Raw genomic sequence first — 21,294 nt, forward strand, 5'->3', positions numbered from 1 at the left:
GTACAGCCACAAGCAGGCTTGTACTCCTCGGGAAGACGAACATCGCCACGATGAGAATGGCGTTCCTCGGGAGGAGGGGCATCGCAGCAATGACGCTGTTGCTCCTGTTGTCACGCAGCCCGTTGATACCGGTGCGTACAGCGAGCCCGAGTCCATGGACTTAAGCTCAGCCGAGAGCTTGGTCCGCTGCTATGGATGCGGCGGACATGGGCACTACCAGCGTGTGTGTCCCTCGCTAGTCCTCGGGAAGAAGACGGCCCGTGGGCCCCAAGTCCGGTGGCGCAGGCACGGCCAGGTGGACGAAGACTCCCCGGCCACCAGTAGAGGCAGTATGCCCTACTGAAGAGCGCTAAGTCTTCGTGATGGATGTGCAGGTTGTGAACACCCGGGTCCTTAGCCCAGAGAGACGTGGTTCTCTCAAACCGGTGAAGGGCAGTGATGGGCTGTTTGTAGTACACTCGGTGTACTGGGGTACGGTACCCCTTGAACGTTTGATGAGTTCTGGGGCGTTGATACGCCGCCGGAACGTCGCTTGGCATAGCGACATCCGACTGCACTCTATGTCAGGGTGGCGGTCGTGGGCTGGTCCTTGGTGGACTAGCCTTTGGTACGGTGAAGGAAGTACCAATGGTCCTCAACGGACCTGAACGTTTCGGCCGATGAACTTGCGCACCGCGGTGTCGCTCGCAGTTCTCGCCATGAACAACATGTCTGTGCCTTATGCTCGGCACAGCCCGGACTTTGGTGTGGCAAGTCTGAGAAGGGCCTACCAGCCCAGGTCTATGACGGAGCATTGGTGAGTCATGTTCCCACCTCCGTCACGACTGGAGCGTCTGATACAGATCGCCAGGACGCAGAAGCGTCACGGAGCTGTCAACGCACCGACAGCTCTGCGTACAACAAGACCATGCTCCGCTGCGGCAATGCCACGGGCGTGGGTCTTTTGCCCGGCGTGTGGACCTGCTACACCAGCAGCGTCCAACGCCGAAGGTCGTCGCGGCGTACGGGCTTCTACAGTGGTGGTGCCGAAGGGCATTCACCAGGTGGATAACTTAGGACCACACGGTCACCCAGACCTTAACTGAAGAGGAAGGCGCTGAATGCGCTTCCTGTGTGGATAACACAGAACCACACGCAGTCGCCCAGACTATAACTGAAGAGGAAGGTATGCTTCCTGTGTGGGTAACACAGTGCCACACGAGGTCTCGAGTGCCTCTGATGTCGTCAACGAGACATCACGACGTGGGTAACAAAGTGCCACGTCACGTCTGCCGCTGCAAGTCGGGTCTGAACCTTGTTCAGGCCGACGTCGCTTCAAGCGACTCGGAGTCCAGGACCCGGACTCCTCTGACTCGGTCGGTGGACACCAACTCTGTCCGGTGTGTGTGCGGGTCTGCCACGTCAGCTGATCCCAACACCGAAGGTCGTCGCGCCGTATGCGCTTCGACAGTGGTGGTGCCGAAGGGCATTCACCATGTGGGTAACATAGATCCACATTGCGGATAACAAGTTCCGCAAGCAGCGAAGCTGCTTAAGGAGACCGACATTCGGTGCTCCGAGCGTGGGTAACAAAGTTCCACGCAAGGTCACTCAGACCATAACTGATAAGGAAGTCGCTGTATGCGCTACCGGTGTGGGTAACAGAGTTCCACACAACCAAGGTGGGTAACAGAGTTCCACACCCAAGGCGGGTAACATAGCTCCTCACACAGAGCCATTGGCTCGAGGCGCGAGGTTGTCTTGGCCTCGCCAGACGTGAGCAACCCGCTCGACGTCAAGTCGCGCAGACTCAAACTGCTGACGCGAAGGCTGGATACCTTCGGTCGACACGGCCGACGCGGTCGTCCATACCGACGCAGTGCACAGGGCGGAGAGCCGTCGCGCCTGCCAGTGGCTATTAGAAGCCACGAGAGACTCAGTAGTCTCGAGGTTAAATAAGGAAGAGGCTCGGAAATACCTTTCCTCCCTGACTTGCCAAGAAGCAGGTAGCCGTCGTGCTGCCAGTGGCTATCACAAGCCCGAGAGACTCAATAGTCTCAAGTGTAAGTGGGGGAGAGGCTCGGAAATACCTTTCCTCCCTGGTCTTGAGGTAAGACCAAGTTCCTTACGGAACCAGGCGTCGATGTACATCTACTGCAGGCTGGAGGCGAACAGCCGGGATATAGCGGCGGTAGCTCTAGCCGAACAAGACATAGTGGCGAAGAAAGCCACTGGCGCAAGGTGCCTCGGAATCGCTGAGCGAATCGGCAGTGTTGGGGTTGCAAGCAATCACACACGAGGCGAAGCGCGGGCCTTGTTCAATCACCGCACTGGTCCCTTGGTCATGAGCGACCTGTCGAGTAGGGTGAACGGAACGTCTCACCCGCCGACAAAGCGGTTGCGGTACGAGATGTACGCAACGCGCCGGGTAAAATGGGCCGTGGAGTCTTAACCCAAGTGTGGTGCACGAGTGCACAAACAACTGACCAGGTGGTGGTCGAGGCAAGGCACGCAGCCGTAACTGGTGCCGCGCCGAGCATGACACCGTGGTGATGGCAGCTTGCCTCACCATGGGTTGGTATTCGTGAGTACTCGGTGTCAATGCCAGACACCAACGCCGCAGTGGCATGGTGGTGAGATATGCCCCACCACGGTCGAGTACCATCAAGGTACATGGTGTCTGTGACAGACACTGGTATAGGTGGACCTGTACACTGTGCTTGCACATGCGTCGTGCATGATGTGAGCAGTGGCCATGAATTTGTTCAGGCGACAGCACAGCAGAAGCTGTTGCCGCCAAACATGGTAGCCTTATGGTGGGCGTACCGCACCAAAGGTTAGTACCGTACGGTACATGGTGTCGATGGGAGACACATACACCACGGTTGTGTACCGTCACGGTACACGGTGTCGATGAAGGACACCTTCGCGCCGTTGGTATGGTGATCAAGACGTGAAGAGAGCGTGGCAGAAGCTCCTCCCGCAAGGATGGATCCTTGCTGGAGCCAAAGGCATGGCCCGAGGGGAGCTAAGAGCTCCCTCTAGTGCTGGGGAAGGTGTTGCCCTTCTCGGTGTCGTCCCTCGCGGAAGCCACCATGCTCTGGACGCGTTTGCGAGGACTGTCGTGTCCTCTAGTGCGAACTGTGGGCGAATGCCACATATTCGGATGCCATTGCACCCTGTGCCAAAGCACGGTACGCGCGCTAGCGCAGGAGCTAAGGCAGCTCTGAGTGTAGGCTTTGCGGCCAACACAGTTGTGAGCATAGGGATGCAAATCCCAGTGAGCTTTGGCAGTACATGTCACTGTGGGTGTGACTGGGAGCCGCGCCGGTCTCGTGGCTGCTCAGTGTGAGAATTCACCTTTTGCTGCTTTAATTCTCTCGCTTCTGATTGGAGAATCAGTTGTGATTGGAGAATCAGGTGATTCTCAGTTAAGTGCGGGAGGATGAAACGGGGTACAATCCAGTGTGCCCCATGTTACATAAAGAGTGACCCGTCACTCTTGTGGACACCTGGTACACGGTACCAGGTGCTCTTGGAACATGGCTACTTAGCTCCACTATAGGTAACCTCTAGTTTGTATGAGACCCAAGCGTATCTTACTTATAAATACATCAGTCTTAAATCTACTCTTCTAAGTAGCAAACCGTTCCCTTTGAGGCCGGGAACACGTGGACTAACGTTCACTCGGGTAGTTAATACCCTTAAGCACTTCCTCTGTGCAAGGTACTGTGTGACCCCGTCACAGGACCCCAGGGCTTGTTGAAAGGTAAAGGTGCGTAGTAGGAAGCAGAATGGAAAGTGAGATTAGTGAGTGACCGTTCCGTCATTTATCCTTCCTATACTTACCCTCGCACGCCATCCGAGACCTCCAGCTGGTCGGCGCATCTCCTGAATCCTGGCGCCAGATTCATTGAATTTCAACACTCCTCCTCGCCGCCAGTGTTGGTCTGCTGCACTCCTTAGTGCAGGCCGACGACTGTCCGCAACTCCACTAGTCTTGGCGCCTCCAGAGCCTTCGTGAGGATGTCCGCAGGCATCTCCTCACTCTGCAGGTACTCCGGCTTCAGCACGCCGTTCTTCGTGTAGGAGCTCACGAACTTCACTCTGACGTCGATGTGTTTGGCCTTGGAGGATGATTCTTCGCCGTCGAGCTGCTTGAGCGCAGCCTGATTGTCGACACGCAACGACATCGGGCTGTTGAACGCGACGCCCAGCTCATTGAGCAACTCGCGCATCCCCAGCAACTCGGTGGCCATCACCGACGCTGCCGTAAACTCCGCCTCCATGGTGGAGAGGCTGACTCCAGTTTGCTTTCGGCAGACCCAGGACACGGGCATCCCGTCGACAGAGAGCAATCCGCCCGTGACGGACTTCCTGTCGGACTTGTCGGCAGCGAAGTCCGCGTCGCTGTACGCGACAACGTTCAGCGGCTCCTCCAACGGGCAATTGCCCTTCATGCTCAACCGCAAGGTCATCGAGCCCGCGAGATATCGCGCGATCCGCTTCCCAAGCTTCCAGTCCGACATCGTGGGGCTGTGTGTGCGGCGTGACACCTTGTGGACTGCGTACGCGATGTCGGGGCGCGTGCACCGCGCCACCCACATGAGGCTGCCCACGAGGGATTGAAACTTGCGGATCGTGATCTCGTTGTCGCCACCAGTGAGAGGCAGTAGTACGTCCGCGGTCTCGTCGACGTCGTTGGACTCCGCCCCAATGGGCGTGCGCACGCCGTGCACGGACGACATACCGTGCTCGCGCAGCATCTCCTTGATCGCGAGCTCTTGGTCCAGATCATAGCCCGTCTCCTCGTCATATACCACGCGAATGCCCAGGAACTTGTTGGCGAGGCCCAAGTCCTTGATCGCGAGCATGCTGAGCTCGCTGAAGAAGGCGTCGACGGCCTTCTGCTGCGTGCCCGTGACCAGGAGGTCGTCGACATATACGCCAACCACCAGCAGGGTGCCTTCGCAGGATCTATAGTAAACGCACATGTCCGTAAGGCTCTGCGAGAAGCCGATGTCCGTTAGCGTCTGTAGGGAGCTGATTCCAGAGGCGTCCGGCTTGCTTGAGGCCGTACAACGTCTTCTTCAACTCCAGTACCAGCTCGTTGTCGCTGGACACGCCAAGCAAGCACCTCAGCTCCTTCGGGACCACCATTTCGCGCGGGATGCGCAGGTATATGTCGAGCTCAGGTTCCTTCACCGCCTTCACGTAGGCGTTTGGCACGTCGCCATGCTTTGCGGGGACGCGCCACTTCCTGGCGAGCACGAAGATCAGCTTCACGCTGCTCATCTCGATGACAGCAGAGAATGTCACGCTGTAGTCGATCCCGAACTGTTGTTCGTTCCCGCAGGCGACGAGGCGCGCCTTCAGTCGCTCGATGGCGCCCTCCGCGTCCACTTTGGTCTTGAAGACCCACTTGGTATTTAGCACATGGCAGCCCTCGGGCTTGCGCACGATGCGCCATACGCCGTCGCCCTCGAGCGCGTGCAGCTCGTCAGCCATCGCAGCTAGCCACTTGTCCTTGTGCTTGCTGCGCATTGCCTCCTGGTACGACTTCGGGTCGTACTCGACCACGCTGTTCACGACGTTGCGCGTAGTCTCCTGTGACTGCGCGGTCTCGTTCGCCGTGACTCTGGCATTCTTGGCCACGGAGCGCGTCACGTGGCGCTCGCGCGACCACGACTTCTTCTTCTTGGTCGACGTGCGCTTCTTCTTGCCCTTCACGTTTGGGGCCCCAGCCTCCAGCGCTTGAGCTCCGTTGTCCGCCGGCTCGCTGCCTTCGAGCGTCTCGCCGGCCTGAAGGTACAGCCGCTGCACCTGAAGGTTCTGCTTCTTGTCGAGCGTCTCAATGTTCTTGACGTGCTGCGTCGTGACCACCACGTGGTCCTTGGGCAAGTAGACCCGATAGCCCTTGGTCTCCTCGCCGATGCCCACAATCATAGCCTTCTGTGCGCGTTGCGCGAAGTTCTTTTTGCGTGGATCCCGGTACACAGTGCACGGCGACCCGAACACCACGATCTCGCCGAGCGGTGGTGTCTTGCCCGTCAGTTCCTTCAGCGGTGACGCACGCCCTGGGTTGGAGTTGGTCGGGGCGCGGTTCAGGATGTACGCGGCGTACTGAACCGCGTCACCCCAGAACCTCAGCGGGAGCCCGCAGGCGAAGATCATGCACCGCGCCATGTTCATGATGGTTCGGTGCATGCGCTCCGCCTTGCCGTTGCTTGACTGGTTGCGAGCCTCGCTGCGCTGCCTGGTCACGCCCGTTCGCTTGCAGAACAAGTCCACGTTCTCGTACTCGCCCCCAGAGTCGGTGCGGAGAACGTGGATCTTGCAGTTGAACGCCTTCTCGAAGTAAACGAGGAAGTGTTCGAAGAGCTTGGCCGCGGCGTCCTTGGTACGCGCCAGGAACACGCGGCAGTAGTTGGACTTGAAGTCGATGAAGTTGATCATGTAGCGGTTGCCCAACCGATCCTTGGGTGTCATCGGCCCCTTCAAGTCGGAGCAGATGACCCCACCCACCCTATCGATGGGTGAGTGTGTGCCGGTGTCCTTCTTGGACCGTCGGTTCTTCGTTTGCTTGCCCTCGGCGCACGTAAGGCAATTGACGCGCTTGCGGTCGGTCAGGTGGATGCCCGAGCTCGGGTCCTTGGCAAGCAGCTCCACCGCGTCGTAGTTGAGGTGGGCCAGACGCTTGTGAAAACCCAGCAGTGTGCCCTGCTGCACGTCCCTCGGCACCTCTGCAGACTCCGTGAGCTCCCGGCTTTAAGCAGCCATGATCACGTTCGATGGCAGCTCGCGCCTCGGCTCCACCACGGCAGGCACGACCAAGACGTTGCTCCGCATCTCGACGTCAAACGCCACGCGTCCGCCGTTCTTGGCCGCTACGACGCGTCTTCCGGCACGGTGAGTCAGCTCGAAGCCTCGCTTGTCGAACATCCCGTAGGAGATCAGGTTGTGCACCACGCCCTTCGCAAAGTAGACGTTAGTGAGCTCCACCATTTGCTCCTCACCGCACGCTGTGACGCACAGCAGCACATTGCCGCGCTTGGTGATGTGTAACGGCTCACCGTTGGGTTGCACGCACTCGTCGCTGCACTCCTTCACGTCCTTGAGGAACGACTCATCATTCACGAGGTGACGACTAGAACCACTGTCTAGGATCCACAGGTCGGTAGTGTCGCTGGTGTGCTCGCCGACGGCCAGCGTGATGTCCCCTGGCTTCTTGAGGTCTGGACACGCTGCCCGTAGATGTCCGACACGGCCACACTCGTGGCAGCTCCGTGTCTCCTTGCGCTGTTTGGTGTGGTCCTTCACCACGTTGACCGTCTCGCGGCCCAGCGACTTCTGCTTGGTCGCGTCGGTCTCCCACGACTGCGCGAAGTGTGCGAGCTCCTCGGCGTAGTGCAGGAAATCGGTACGCGACTGGTCCACCTTGGCCATCAACACCGTACGTAGTTCTGCGGAGGCGTACTGAACGATGTTGCTCAGCGCCAAGTAGTCGGCGCCGCCCCCCGTGGCCTTGGAGATGGCCACGAGGTACATGTAGTGCTCGGGCCACGATCTCTTGGTGTCCTTCGGCGCCGTGAACAGCTTCATGGCTTGGGCGGGTGTAATGTTTGTCTTGAACGCGTCCAACATCCGTTCCATGACGTACTGCAACGTGGGCAACTGGTTCCACCACGTGTCCACCTGCTTGTTGTAGTACCTCTCGGCCGTACCCGACAGGTAGTGGCCGAGAAGGTCTACTTTCACGTCCTCAGACCACGCGAAGCCGCACGTCGACTGCCCGAGCGCCACCTGCCGCTCGAATCTTCTGCCCCAAGCCAGGAAGCCGGAGCCCAGCCCGACGCACAGCTCCTTGCCGTCGAACGGGCGGATCGCAAGCTTCTTTTGACGGGCGTCCGGGTATCGGAACGCCCAGCCCTGATTCTGCACAGGCGTGGCTTGTGCTTGAGCTGGTACCGGCGCCGCAGGCGGTTGCTGTGCTTCTTGATTAGCCTGGGCGGCGTGCTCCTCCGCGAAGAGCCTTTGCAGCTCAGACATGCCCGTCTCGTGGACCCCGACATCCGCGTGTCGCAGCCCGAAATACTGCGGGTGAACTGTCGGCCGGCGAGGGGCCTGCGTCTGCGGCGTGCCGCTCAATGAGTCGATGTGCATCCTCGACCCGCGTCCCAGGGCCCACGCGAAGAGGCTCGTGTCCACCATGGACTTCGGGTCTTGTTTGGGCGTCTCAAGGCGCTTCTCGAGCTTCACCTGGGACTTCTCCAGCTTGTCCAGTCGGCCGGCGACGCCGCGGAGCAGCCTCAGCAGCTCCGACGCCTCGTCCTGCTCCGTGGTCGCCGACTCCCCTTGCGCGGGCGTCGGCGGTGTTCTCCGCTCCATCGACGGAGGCGGCCCTTGCGCGGTCGGTCTCCGTTGGCATCTGGGCTCAAAACCTGTTGAAAGGTAAAGGTGCGTAGTAGGAAGCAGAATGGAAAGTGAGATTAGTGAGTGACCGTTCCGTCATTTATCCTTCCTATACTTACCCTCGCACGCCATCCGAGACCTCCAGCTGGTCGGCGCATCTCCTGAATCCTGGCGCCAGATTCATTGAATTTCAACAGGGCTCTCATAAATAATTGGTACGAAACAGTACCGATTTTTTGTTTTGGCTCCAGAGGCACATCCACGCCTATCTTTTAGAGCTGAGATGCTACCGAACTGTCAGTATGGGTGTTTACGGGGTCTTTTGAGATGCCTCGGCAATAAAGCCCACTGAATTTACATCAGTAACTGATATATTTTTATCCAATATGGCAGCTAACGGCTTCTGGATGTTCTTTCATGCAGGTCCCAAGGCCTTCACAGCAATATCTTATAAATGACTGTCCACCACTACAATTAACGGTTTCTAGATGATCTATCATGGGATGCTGGGCAAACTAAATTTTGAAAAGTCACGAAAGAATATTTTAAAGGCCGTGGTACTTGCCCGTAATAAAATAAATAATTTCGGTGCCGACATTATTAAATTAAAACTGATACCGGTACATGTACTACTAATACTGTGAATAGACACAGCTGTTATTAACATGTTAATAATTGGTTGGCAAGAGCTGAAGATCTGCAAATCGACCATATCGAAACGGTCGGAGCAGCGTCTCCCGAGAGTGATGTTGAGTCCTCACACGGTGAGGCGATATCGGACTTCGTCGCCATGACTTTACTCCCGGCACATGGCCTCCACGATAGCAACCACGGACTTGCTGTCCATTGCTGCGATATAGATAGGAGTCACCGCGGCTTGAGAGCTGCACAGGATACTTTCTTTATAATTTAATGCCGACCCTGACGCCGGAGATGTAATATGAGCCGATGTGCCTCAAAGGAAATTGAAGTTTATGGTGATGAAGCTGTGAATGGAAAACGATAAAGATGAAGACAAGCACTTGTCGTCGTGATGCTGGTGTGACAGCTGCAATTTGGGCTTGCGCTCCCTGTGTACATCAATCTATTTTCTGTATGGACCTTGTCAAAATATGAACCTGTGTTGAAGACACGGATGTCTTCATTGTGAGCGGTGAAGAACTTGCTGTGGATGATCAATTCAGTATTGGGTGTTGATGGATGGAAAATCTGCAAAGTGGGTGTACTGCGACGGGATGTGGCTGACAATAAACGGAACATGCTCCGCTCTTGTTCTGGCCATAGTTGTGATTGTTGCTGTACAGTATGAGCCAACACCCACGCATCGAGAGCCGCTACTATTTAGTGATCGATTAATTAACCTTGCACGATTACTGTAAGAAGTTACAAGCTGGATGTTCAAAAGGCTTGTGGACAGAAGACGCGCTAACAAAGACTTGACGGGCATATTCGTACCAGACGAGACGGTTACGGCGATCATGCTGTGGCCTGCTTTCACTCCCCCTGCCACTGTATGCGTGCACACCAGACTGCTGGACTACTTACTCTCTGGTCTACAGTAACACCCCGTGTGACGTTCGGCTTCATTCCGGTGAACTCGCCGCTAGATTAAGAGAATTAGTCCAAGTCTGCAGGCTTTGTCGTTTTCGAAGCAAAAGGAAGTGGATTCTGCGTGATCGCAAGAAGGCTGTCTTGCAAATTCCGTGTACTTTGGTTAATTCGGTCAGAACAATGGGGTTGTTCTTCTTTCTGCTTCCTGGCCGATTCTACATGTACAAAACTGCTTGAAACACGCTGGTCGAAGGATTTATCTCCTGGCAACATTTCCATTCCACAAGTCTGATCGGACCTTCATCAGAGGGAGGCGTGCGACAACGTCGTTCATGAGCATGCGTCGATTACCGAATCACGGTGGTAGACAGGATGCGCGTTTTTGTCTTGAAGAGATGGAGAATATGCGAAATGTTGTTACGGAATAGGAATCCCGAAGTTGGACGATCGTTTACTTGTGGACAGACAAATAATAAACCACGTTTTCACGAGACTTGTTAAGTCAGATTTAATCAAATGATCAGACGAGGCTACATGGGCAGCACTATTACCTGGTGAGTCAGTCCAGTACATACTGTATGCATCGGCTGTAGCCTACTTTTATTTTACCTCAACTATGCATTGCTGTAGCCTGTGGTGGACGTGTAATCTAACGCAATGGTTTCATGACAACAATTCACAATGTTCAGAATGGTCATTATTATTTCGAGTAAGCTATACGAAAGACCTTGTGAGTGTAAGTAAAATTTTCTTTCGACAACTAAGTTGAGAATCTGGGTAAAGAATGCGAACAAGTTCACTGACTACCAACAGCTACCTACGATGCTTAACCAATGCGATCGTACACGCCTACCAGCTCGTACATCGGATACCATGCCTCCACCAACCCGAGCTTCAGGTTAAAAGGCACCGCTTCGAAATCGGGGCTTTCGCTGCTGCTATCCATTCGCCAGTACCCCTCTTCCATGACACCGTTCACCAAAAGACACCTCGGGCTGCCTTCGTGGCTTCCAGTCTCCACGTCAGCCTGCAGCTTCCATCTGAGTGCTGGTTGCAATCTGTCGCTATCCACTGGCCACGAACTCATTTCTACTACGAAGCTCTTCGGAGACAAAACTTTGCCGCGGTAGTCTCCATAGCTGCGCCCACCAAGAGGAATCGAGCTTGAGACACCACTTGATAATTGGATGAACATCCTTTGTCGACCGTCCAGCACCAGCGTCATGCCTGACTGGTTGGTAGTTGTCGACTTCACTTTTCCACCGTAACCCGTGCCAAGATTCCAGTCGGAGCATATCTCAAGCGACTGACCATCCACTGGGCGAATGTCGATTCGAGCGAGCTCACGCATGAACGTTAGCAGGCAGCTTAACGAGGCATCAGTCGCTGTTGAACCTCGGATCGGAGTTAGCAGGGACTGAGTTCCGTCGAAAACCCACGAGCCATCAAAAACAGAAGCATGGTCACTTCCTTGACGTGCCAAGAGGGTGCGACTTGGCGTTGCGTTCGCGTGCTGCAATACATACTGCGCTCGCAGCTGCGACACAAACTCGTGCATCCCAAACATTTCGTTCGACGAGAGGACGTCCAATAGAACGCGTCGCAGTGGTGTCAGGTGGTCGTATTTGAACACGGCCGTCATGATTTCTTCACTCAAGAGAGACAGGGATGTGGACGACGAAGTGGACGGGACCTTGCTCCAGCCGATGAAGCGGTCAACAAGCTTACACAGCGTCTTGACAGCCTCCACGTAACCAGCGCGCACTCGATCTTTATCTAGGAGCGCTGGGCTGTAGGATCCGAGGAAGCGACGATAGACCTCGAGGTTGGCGCAGTCCAGAGCCAGCCAGCCCGCCAGACTAGTACAGATCTCTACCAGCCTCGTGAACGATCCTCTCTCTCCTTCCTCAGTTTCGCCTCTATCATCAAACCTCTGCGACTCACTTTCCACTCGTCGGAGTGGTTCGAGAAAGATCCACGATAGCGGTGCAGTGAGCTGCAGCTGTTCAGTGTTGTTGCTTACCTTGCCGGTTACTGAACGATATCCTGCCACTTGGTCGTTGAAGAGTCCACTCAGAGCTTCCAAGCTGGCTCCGTGTGAAGATGCGTTCAAATGGCGAAGGAAATGGAAGAGGATAGCGAGATGCTTTGACGTCGTCATGATGTCTGGATGCCGACATTCCCACAACTTGCGGTTCTGCCACAGCACCTCTTCACGCCCTGCTATCACTCGAAGCTGAGGCGGTGGAGGCTTACGCTCAAAAGGTGCTGTTATAATACGGCTAGTGCTGTGTCCATCAGCATCTGGTTGACCAATTTGCTGGGTGTCGACCACTGTGCGTAGGGCCTCCAGCGCCTCACGCTCGGCTCGCACTTCACCGGGAGCGCGACGATAGGACACGACGATGAACTCGGACGAGGAGATCAGACCTACCACGCGCAACTGCGACTGGACACGCTGGAAGATGTAGACACGCAAAGCATGCTTGGTGAAGCGCTGCGCCTTGGTGGCGGCGCTCTCCCACTCGTAGTACCATCGTGCACCAGGGTTGATCTGGAAGAGGCTGCTGCGCTGTTGGCTCAAAGCAAGTGTGACGGAAAGTCAGCGTCCGGCAGATGGAGAGAGCTGCAAGTTCATTTGGCAAAAGAGTACTGCCCACACGTACGTTGGCGCCAGCGTCGCGGACTACGGTGCCCTCGATCCACGTTCCCTTGGGCGTCTGCTCTGTCTGGATGGATCTACTCACTTCATCGTAGCCGATTACGTCGTTAAGGGCCAGGAAGTTGGTCTGCGCCTCCTCAAAGTGCGCGTACACTAGCAAACTGGCGGAGTTGCTTGTTGACACCGTGGCGACCGTCTCTGTCTGCTGTTGGGCGTCAAGACGTGTGGCGTCAACAAGCTTGACGCGAACGCAGAGTGAGGAGCCACAGTAGCTACGGTTGAGGTGCTCGGGGCAGCAGTGCGGGAAGCAGCGCAGGATCTAGAAGTAAAAGAGTCGTGTCCGGCACGACCAGACAAGAACCAAAAGGACATGAGACTGGCTGAGGTGAAGGGTACGGCAGTTGCAATGTAACATTGGGTGCACCTTGGTTTTCTTGGTGCGGTTGGTCCTAGAGGCAGGAGGCAGCATTGAACAATGCACAGACTCAATTGTTGAGGACCCTTTTGCACGATATGTAGTTCAGATGACTCATGCCCGTACCGTTTGTACTCGGCCATGAACAGCGTCGAGTGCCGGCAAGCCCGACGCTCAAAGTGGCACGTCACCGCACTCATTGTTGTTGGCAGCAGCTACGAAGCGGAGGAAATCTTACTGCTCCTCGAAGTTGGTGGAGCCGATAAAAAACGGCGACTGGCGTGCGTCCGCCAGAGTTGGGCCCTTTTTTTATGGCTAACCCAATCCCGTGCAGCATCGATGGGCGGAATCGGTCCTTCTTCCATGCACCGATTGGTCCTCAGAAGCATAAAATTAATATAAGGACAGACACATTTTAGCTTGCCACTTCCGGTAAGTGGCAAAAACATCGTCTATCGTTTCGGGAAAATTTTCGCACCCATTTTGTTGTCGGTCATCAAGTACTGCCCGTTCGCACAAAACTGTTTTGCAAAAGTATTTTACGCCACACGCTGCTGGGGGGGGGGTCCTGTTTTAGCAGGCTTTAAAAATCGGTAGGATTTAACATCGCTTGATCATATGTATCGAGAAGCATAGAATTCAGACTCGTTGATATTAATTGTACCCCTCCCATTTTTAACGTTTTTAAGGCGCCTCTGCCCACGTCTTACTCTAATAGTCTATAATAATTAATTATATCACATCGCCGTTTCTAGGTGAGCTTAAAGGATTTAAAAGAGGTTGCGAGGCTTCAGAGTAGGCTTAGGTCTTTTGGCTCTTATCGAATAGCTCTTGGTTTCCAACTTTTACTTAAAAGACTTGCTAAAGCGTAGAAATGTCAGCACAAGTGGCTTCTAAGTAGAAAAAGGCAATATAAATTCCCAGGTTTCCAAATTTCACAGCCAGCCCACGAGACAAACAAAGGACAAGACCTTTGCTGCACTCTCTTGAATATGTTCTGCTAGTATAAAGATTAATCCTCCGGTCCACCTGGACGTAATAACAGCTTCACAAGTATCATTGTTCAATGACCATTTTTGATACGACAAAAGGTTTTTATACATGTAAATAATTTATTTGTGCCTTCTGTGAAATTTAGCCGCTGACAGCAATGACGGACTTGTTATCAATGATACAAGGCAATTCTTCCAAAACTCTTCCTTACAAATATCAAGTAGAGTTTATGAGCGGATAAATTGAGTTGCTTAGACCACATCAACAACTACGACGAAGTGAGTGCGAAATCTTTCCCGAAAGGATACACATATTTTAAACCACTAACCGCGGTGCAACACCATTTATTTGTAAAAGTTGGTATCAACGTGAGCAGATTACAACATTCACAGGGGGAGGTCAAGTGATCTTCTACAGGTTTTTTTTTACAGCACTCGTAGCACGGGGACCTGTCCGTACCGTACCCACTAGTGTCACTCTTACACGCCGCTTGTTCCAACCCCGACAAACGAGAATTTCTGAGCGAGCGCCCGTCGTAAATATCCGACACAACGCATCCAAATATTTTTCAAGCGCAACCAATCGCAGAGCATTGTAGCTAAGAAAGTCCAATCAGCGCCCGTGAAGGACACCAAGAGTGCAGAAGCCAGCGATGCTTCTGAGGACCAATCGGTGCATGGAAGAAGGACCGATTCCGCCCATCGATGCTGCACGGGATTGGGTTAGCCATAAAAAAAGGGCCCAACTCTGGCGGACGCACGCCAGTCGCCGTTTTTTATCGGCTCCACCAACTTCGAGGAGCAGTAAGATTTCCTCCGCTTCGTAGCTGCTGCCAACAACAATGAGTGCGGTGACGTGCCACTTTGAGCGTCGGGCTTGCCGGCACTCGACGCTGTTCATGGCCGAGTACAAACGGTACGGGCATGAGTCATCTGAACTACATATCGTGCAAAAGGGTCCTCAACAATTGAGTCTGTGCATTGTTCAATGCTGCCTCCTGCCTCTAGGACCAACCGCACCAAGAAAACCAAGGTGCACCCAATGTTACATTGCAACTGCCGTACCCTTCACCTCAGCCAGTCTCATGTCCTTTTGGTTCTTGTCTGGTCGTGCCGGACACGACTCTTTTACTTCTAGATCCTGCGCTGCTTCCCGCACTGCTGCCCCGAGCACCTCAACCGTAGCTACTGTGGCTCCTCACTCTGCGTTCGCGTCAAGCTTGTTGACGCCACACGTCTTGACGCCCAACAGCAGACAGAGACGGTCGCCACGGTGTCAACAAGCAACTCCGCCAGTTTGCTAGTGTACGCGCACTTTGAGGAGGCGCAGACCAACTTCCTGGCCCTTAACGACGTAATCGGCTACGATGAAGTGAGTAGATCCATCCAGACAGAGCAGACGCCCAAGGGAACGTGGATCGAGGGCACCGTAGTCCGCGACGCTGGCGCCAACGTACGTGTGGGCAGTACTCTTTTGCCAAATGAACTTGCAGCTCTCTCCATCTGCCGGACGCTGACTTTCCGTCACACTTGCTTTGAGCCAACAGCGCAGCAGCCTCTTCCAGATCAACCCTGGTGCACGATGGTACTACGAGTGGGAGAGCGCCGCCACCAAGGCGCAGCGCTTCACCAAGCATGCTTTGCGTGTCTACATCTTCCAGCGTGTCCAGTCGCAGTTGCGCGTGGTAGGTCTGATCTCCTCGTCCGAGTTCATCGTCGTGTCCTATCGTCGCGCTCCCGGTGAAGTGCGAGCCGAGCGTGAGGCGCTGGAGGCCCTACGCACAGTGGTCGACACCCAGCAAATTGGTCAACCAGATGCTGATGGACACAGCACTAGCCGTATTATAACAGCACCTTTTGAGCGTAAGCCTCCACCGCCTCAGCTTCGAGTGATAGCAGGGCGTGAAGAGGTGCTGTGGCAGAACCGCAAGTTGTGGGAATGTCGGCATCCAGACATCATGACGACGTCAAAGCATCTCGCTATCCTCTTCCATTTCCTTCGCCATTTGAACGCATCTTCACACGGAGCCAGCTTGGAAGCTCTGAGTGGACTCTTCAACGACCAAGTGGCAGGATATCGTTCAGTAACCGGCAAGGTAAGCAACAACACTGAACAGCTGCAGCTCACTGCACCGCTATCGTGGATCTTTCTCGAACCACTCCGACGAGTGGAAAGTGAGTCGCAGAGGTTTGATGATAGAGGCGAAACTGAGGAAGGAGAGAGAGGATCGTTCACGAGGCTGGTAGAGATCTGTACTAGTCTGGCGGGCTGGCTGGCTCTGGACTGCGCCAACCTCGAGGTCTATCGTCGCTTCCTCGGATCCTACAGCCCAGCGCTCCTAGATAAAGATCGAGTGCGCGCTGGTTACGTGGAGGCTGTCAAGACGCTGTGTAAGCTTGTTGACCGCTTCATCGGCTGGAGCAAGGTCCCGTCCACTTCGTCGTCCACATCCCTGTCTCTCTTGAGTGAAGAAATCATGACGGCCGTGTTCAAATACGACCACCTGACACCACTGCGACGCGTTCTATTGGACGTCCTCTCGTCGAACGAAATGTTTGGGATGCACGAGTTTGTGTCGCAGCTGCGAGCGCAGTATGTATTGCAGCACGCGAACGCAACGCCAAGTCGCACCCTCTTGGCACGTCAAGGAAGTGACCATGCTTCTGTTTTTGATGGCTCGTGGGTTTTCGACGGAACTCAGTCCCTGCTAACTCCGATCCGAGGTTCAACAGCGACTGATGCCTCGTTAAGCTGCCTGCTAACGTTCATGCGTGAGCTCGCTCGAATCGACATTCGCCCAGTGGATGGTCAGTCGCTTGAGATATGCTCCGACTGGAATCTTGGCACGGGTTACGGTGGAAAAGTGAAGTCGACAACTACCAACCAGTCAGGCATGACGCTGGTGCTGGACGGTCGACAAAGGATGTTCATCCAATTCCCAAGTGGTGTCTCAAGCTCGATTCCTCTTGGTGGGCGCAGCTATGGAGACTACCGCGGCAAAGTTTTGTCTCCGAAGAGCTTCGTAGTAGAAATGAGTTCGTGGCCAGTGGATAGCGACAGATTGCAACCAGCACTCAGATGGAAGCTGCAGGCTGACGTGGAGACTGGAAGCCACGAAGGCAGCCCGAGGTGTCTTTTGGTGAACGGTGTCATGGAAGAGGGGTACTGGCGAATGGATAGCAGCAGCGAAAGCCCCGATTTCGAAGCGGTGCCTTTTAACCTGAAGCTCGGGTTGGTGGAGGCATGGTATCCGATGTACGAGCTGGTAGGCGTGTACGATCGCATTGGTTAAGCATCGTAGGTAGCTGTTGGTAGTCAGTGAACTTGTTCGCATTCTTTACCCAGATTCTCAACTTAGTTGTCGAAAGAAAATTTTACTTACACTCACAAGGTCTTTCGTATAGCTTACTCGAAATAATAATGACCATTCTGAACATTGTGAATTGTTGTCATGAAACCATTGCGTTAGATTACACGTCCACCACAGGCTACAGCAATGCATAGTTGAGGTAAAATAAAAGTAGGCTACAGCCGATGCATACAGTATGTACTGGACTGACTCACCAGGTAATAGTGCTGCCCATGTAGCCTCGTCTGATCATTTGATTAAATCTGACTTAACAAGTCTCGTGAAAACGTGGTTTATTATTTGTCTGTCCACAAGTAAACGATCGTCCAACTTCGGGATTCCTATTCCGTAACAACATTTCGCATATTCTCCATCTCTTCAAGACAAAAACGCGCATCCTGTCTACCACCGTGATTCGGTAATCGACGCATGCTCATGAACGACGTTGTCGCACGCCTCCCGTCCGATCAGACTTGTGGAATGGAAATGTTGCCAGGAGATAAATCCTTCGACCAGCGTGTTTCAAGCAGTTTTGTACATGTAGAATCGGCCAGGAAGCAGAAAGAAGAACAACCCCATTGTTCTGACCGAATTAACCAAAGTACACGGAATTTGCAAGACAGCCTTCTTGCGATCACGCAGAATCCACTTCCTTTTGCTTCGAAAACGACAAAGCCTGCAGACTTGGACTAATTCTCTTAATCTAGCGGCGAGTTCACCGGAATGAAGTCGAACGTCACACGGGGTGTTACTGTAGACCAGAGAGTAAGTAGTCCAGCAGTCTGGTGTGCACGCATACAGTGGCAGGGGGAGTGAAAGCAGGCCACAGCATGATCGCCGTAACCGTCTCGTCTGGTACGAATATGCCCGTCAAGTCTTTGTTAGCGCGTCTTCTGTCCACAAGCCTTTTGAACATCCAGCTTGTAACTTCTTACAGTAATCGTGCAAGGTTAATTAATCGATCACTAAATAGTAGCGGCTCTCGATGCGTGGGTGTTGGCTCATACTGTACAGCAACAATCACAACTATGGCCAGAACAAGAGCGGAGCATGTTCCGTTTATTGTCAGCCACATCCCGTCGCAGTACACCCACTTTGCAGATTTTCCATCCATCAACACCCAATACTGAATTGATCATCCACAGCAAGTTCTTCACCGCTCACAATGAAGACATCCGTGTCTTCAACACAGGTTCATATTTTGACAAGGTCCATACAGAAAATAGATTGATGTACACAGGGAGCGCAAGCCCAAATTGCAGCTGTCACACCAGCATCACGACGACAAGTGCTTGTCTTCATCTTTATCGTTTTCCATTCACAGCTTCATCACCATAAACTTCAATTTCCTTTGAGGCACATCGGCTCATATTACATCTCCGGCGTCAGGGTCGGCATTAAATTATAAAGAAAGTATCCTGTGCAGCTCTCAAGCCGCGGTGACTCCTATCTATATCGCAGCAATGGACAGCAAGTCCGTGGTTGCTATCGTGGAGGCCATGTGCCGGGAGTAAAGTCATGGCGACGAAGTCCGATATCGCCTCACCGTGTGAGGATTCAACATCACTCTCGGGAGACGCTGCTCCGACCGTTTCGATATGGTCGATTTGCAGATCTGACGAACGTCAACGATATGGAATACCATCTTCTTCGTTAGCCTTCTCGACATCACGGGCACTGCCAGGACCATTATGCATTACTGGAACTTGAACGCTTTGTCCGACGCTGTACGGGCTCCAATTGCCGCTTGATCGGACTGCCCAGAAGCGTCGCACATGACTCTAAGAGGTGGTATTTTCCGAGCTTTTAAACGTCCCGTAACCTCGTTGGCAGCGTCATATTCCAGAATGATCGTGTCAGTGAGTAACCTGCCGTTGATTGCGCCGGGCTCGCATAGGGTGATTGCACATGATTTACTGCATTCTCTATGGCAGCTTCATTCTCCTTATGTTGCCTTGTACTATATCCACAGAGTCTGAATCAGATGGCTCTCCGAATGATGTTGAGGAAAGCTGGTCCACGTGATGAGTATGAGTTGGCCGTACAAACTGACGCGTGTGCATACTCACACCCGGGCAAGCAACGCCACCTAGGACACAGGCAGCGACAACATGGCAGCACATCGCGTGCTTGCGGTTGTAAGTGCATGAGCACAATTTACTTCTAGTGTCTACTACCCATCCTCCAACTGGCATGCCCTGTGTCTGCATTCGCCTTGAATTTACAGATCAAATCGAGTTGGCCACCAGCTTTTTCTCTGTCGCGGAAAGCCGTAGGGCCGCCGTGGGGCGCGCTTTGAACGGCTGCTTCGTGCACGATAACGACGGGTTTATCAGAGAAGGACCAGTTCGATGTGGTGCGGACGCCGCTGGTGAATGTGCTGCAGTACGACGCAGCGATGCACGAGTTCGTGCTGGAGACGGTGGCGTCGTGTCTGGCGAACTTATCGTGGGCCACGAATTGCAACCTTCTGTGGAAGCCGCTGAACGGTGTTAATGAAGTCGCGCGGAGACAACGATTTAATGCGCCTTGCGGTACTGGTGGCGGTGGAAAAGTGCTACCGGGTGATTGGAAACGGGTTTCTGGCCATGCTGCCCGAGAGTATCCAGCTCCTGGCGGAAATCATGGAGGCCACGAACGACAAAGTGGAGAAGACGTTCCACCGCGTGATCAAGCAGATCGAGGAGATCTCAAGCTGACCGTCATACAATTTGTCCGTATGACGGCCGAGGCGGTCGTGAGTCGCCTGGTGGTGATGCGGCACCACTTTTTGGCTCTGAAGATATGCGAGTATCTGAAGATCCTGACCGACCACGTGCTAGTGCACTGGGCGTGCGAGAAGGTTAAGGCGGCCACGCTCGTCTCGTACGCCGATATCGCCAACTGCGCCGAGCACGTAAACCGCCACTGCCTGGCCACGATGTCCCTGGGCCTGGAGGAGAACGCGTCGGACCCGGTGCAACTGCTGCTGTCCATAGGCGAGTTCGAGCTGGCGCTGCGCAACTCACTGGAGTTAAACAACACGACCCTGATCTAGATGACGCTGTTCCACCTGGTGCGCGCGCTGCCGTCCATGGACGTCCAAATCGTTGGAAACTAGCCGCGTCTTCCTGTATTGCGTGGCCATCTTGCAGAGCAGAAGCAGCTAGAGTGTGCTCTGGTAGCTCACTTGAAGGAGACACGTATTAAGCTGCGGCGCTTCATGAAGTACGCGACGAAGCACCTGTAATTTCACCTCTACATCGCATCTTTGTTTTGTTTGTATCTCTTGTCGTATACCTCCTCTTCCTTTAAGGGTCGGGTAGTCCGCGGCTGTTCAGGGAGTACGGTCTTGTTCAATGGCTGCAGGAACGGTAGATAGGAACACTAGAGAGTTGAAAATAAAAGTTTGTTGATTGGCTTGGCTTCCTCTTGAGTAGAAGGAGGGAAATATAAGACTGAGAGCTAACCGGAAGAGAGGCCTAACACCTTCTCGACCTTACATACACTACACTACATAAAAAAAAGGAAGGATTCACTTCGTTTGTTGTCGGCCTTCGTGGGACAGCGGAGAGACTCTGGGAAAGGGCTTGATGTCGCGAGGTGCTTTTGGTCCCCGACGCCAAGACTCCGGCGTTCAGGGGTCCCCTTATAGTACCACCCTAACGGGCTCGGTCAAGGGTACGTGCGAGGTTGAGTTCAACGGGAACCACCCTGACGGGACGGCGGGGCGAGGAGTGATTCCAGGGTCTCGGGTCATCCCGACGGGAGGCAGAGCTCCTGGAATGACCCCTCCGTTCCCGGGTACGGGACATCCTCCCCGACTTGTCGTTCGTCGTCCTCGGCGAGCGGTTCCTCTGCGTACATCTCTCACGTTAGTACTATAGACTCCGTCGTTAGCAACTTCTTCAGACAGGGGAGGTTGGAACGCTTCGTGGTAGTTTCATCTAGTTC

At 54.1% G+C, this 21,294-nt stretch overlaps 3 protein-coding genes across 3 annotated transcripts; 2 read left to right on the forward strand and 1 right to left on the reverse strand.

The window, feature by feature from the left end:
* Positions 1-10,768: 10,768 nt before the first annotated feature.
* On the reverse strand, positions 10,769-11,509 carry PITG_10852 (uncharacterized protein; the record flags this gene model as incomplete). The annotated part of the gene is made up of 2 exons (XM_002901621.1): positions 10,769-11,408; positions 11,469-11,509. The coding sequence occupies 2 exons, from the start codon at positions 11,507-11,509 to the stop codon at positions 10,769-10,771; spliced, it is 681 nt and encodes a 226-aa protein (XP_002901667.1).
* A 3,344-nt stretch (positions 11,510-14,853) lies between these two features.
* On the forward strand, positions 14,854-17,304 carry PITG_10853 (uncharacterized protein; the record flags this gene model as incomplete). Its single annotated transcript, XM_002901622.1, has 5 exons — positions 14,854-14,927; positions 15,020-15,044; positions 15,264-15,464; positions 15,559-16,186; positions 16,259-17,304. The coding sequence occupies 5 exons, from the start codon at positions 14,854-14,856 to the stop codon at positions 17,302-17,304; spliced, it is 1,974 nt and encodes a 657-aa protein (XP_002901668.1).
* Positions 17,305-18,191: 887 nt separating this feature from the next.
* Positions 18,192-19,112, forward strand: PITG_10854 (uncharacterized protein; the record flags this gene model as incomplete). The annotated part of the gene is made up of 3 exons (XM_002901623.1): positions 18,192-18,216; positions 18,772-18,871; positions 19,019-19,112. 3 exons carry the CDS (start codon positions 18,192-18,194, stop codon positions 19,110-19,112), a joined length of 219 nt encoding a protein of 72 aa, XP_002901669.1.
* Between the last annotated feature and the right edge of the window lie 2,182 nt (positions 19,113-21,294).

Source organism: Phytophthora infestans, genomic scaffold, assembly GCF_000142945.1.
Source record: "Phytophthora infestans T30-4 supercont1.20 genomic scaffold, whole genome shotgun sequence".
Lineage (NCBI taxonomy): Eukaryota > Oomycota > Peronosporomycetes > Peronosporales > Peronosporaceae > Phytophthora > Phytophthora infestans.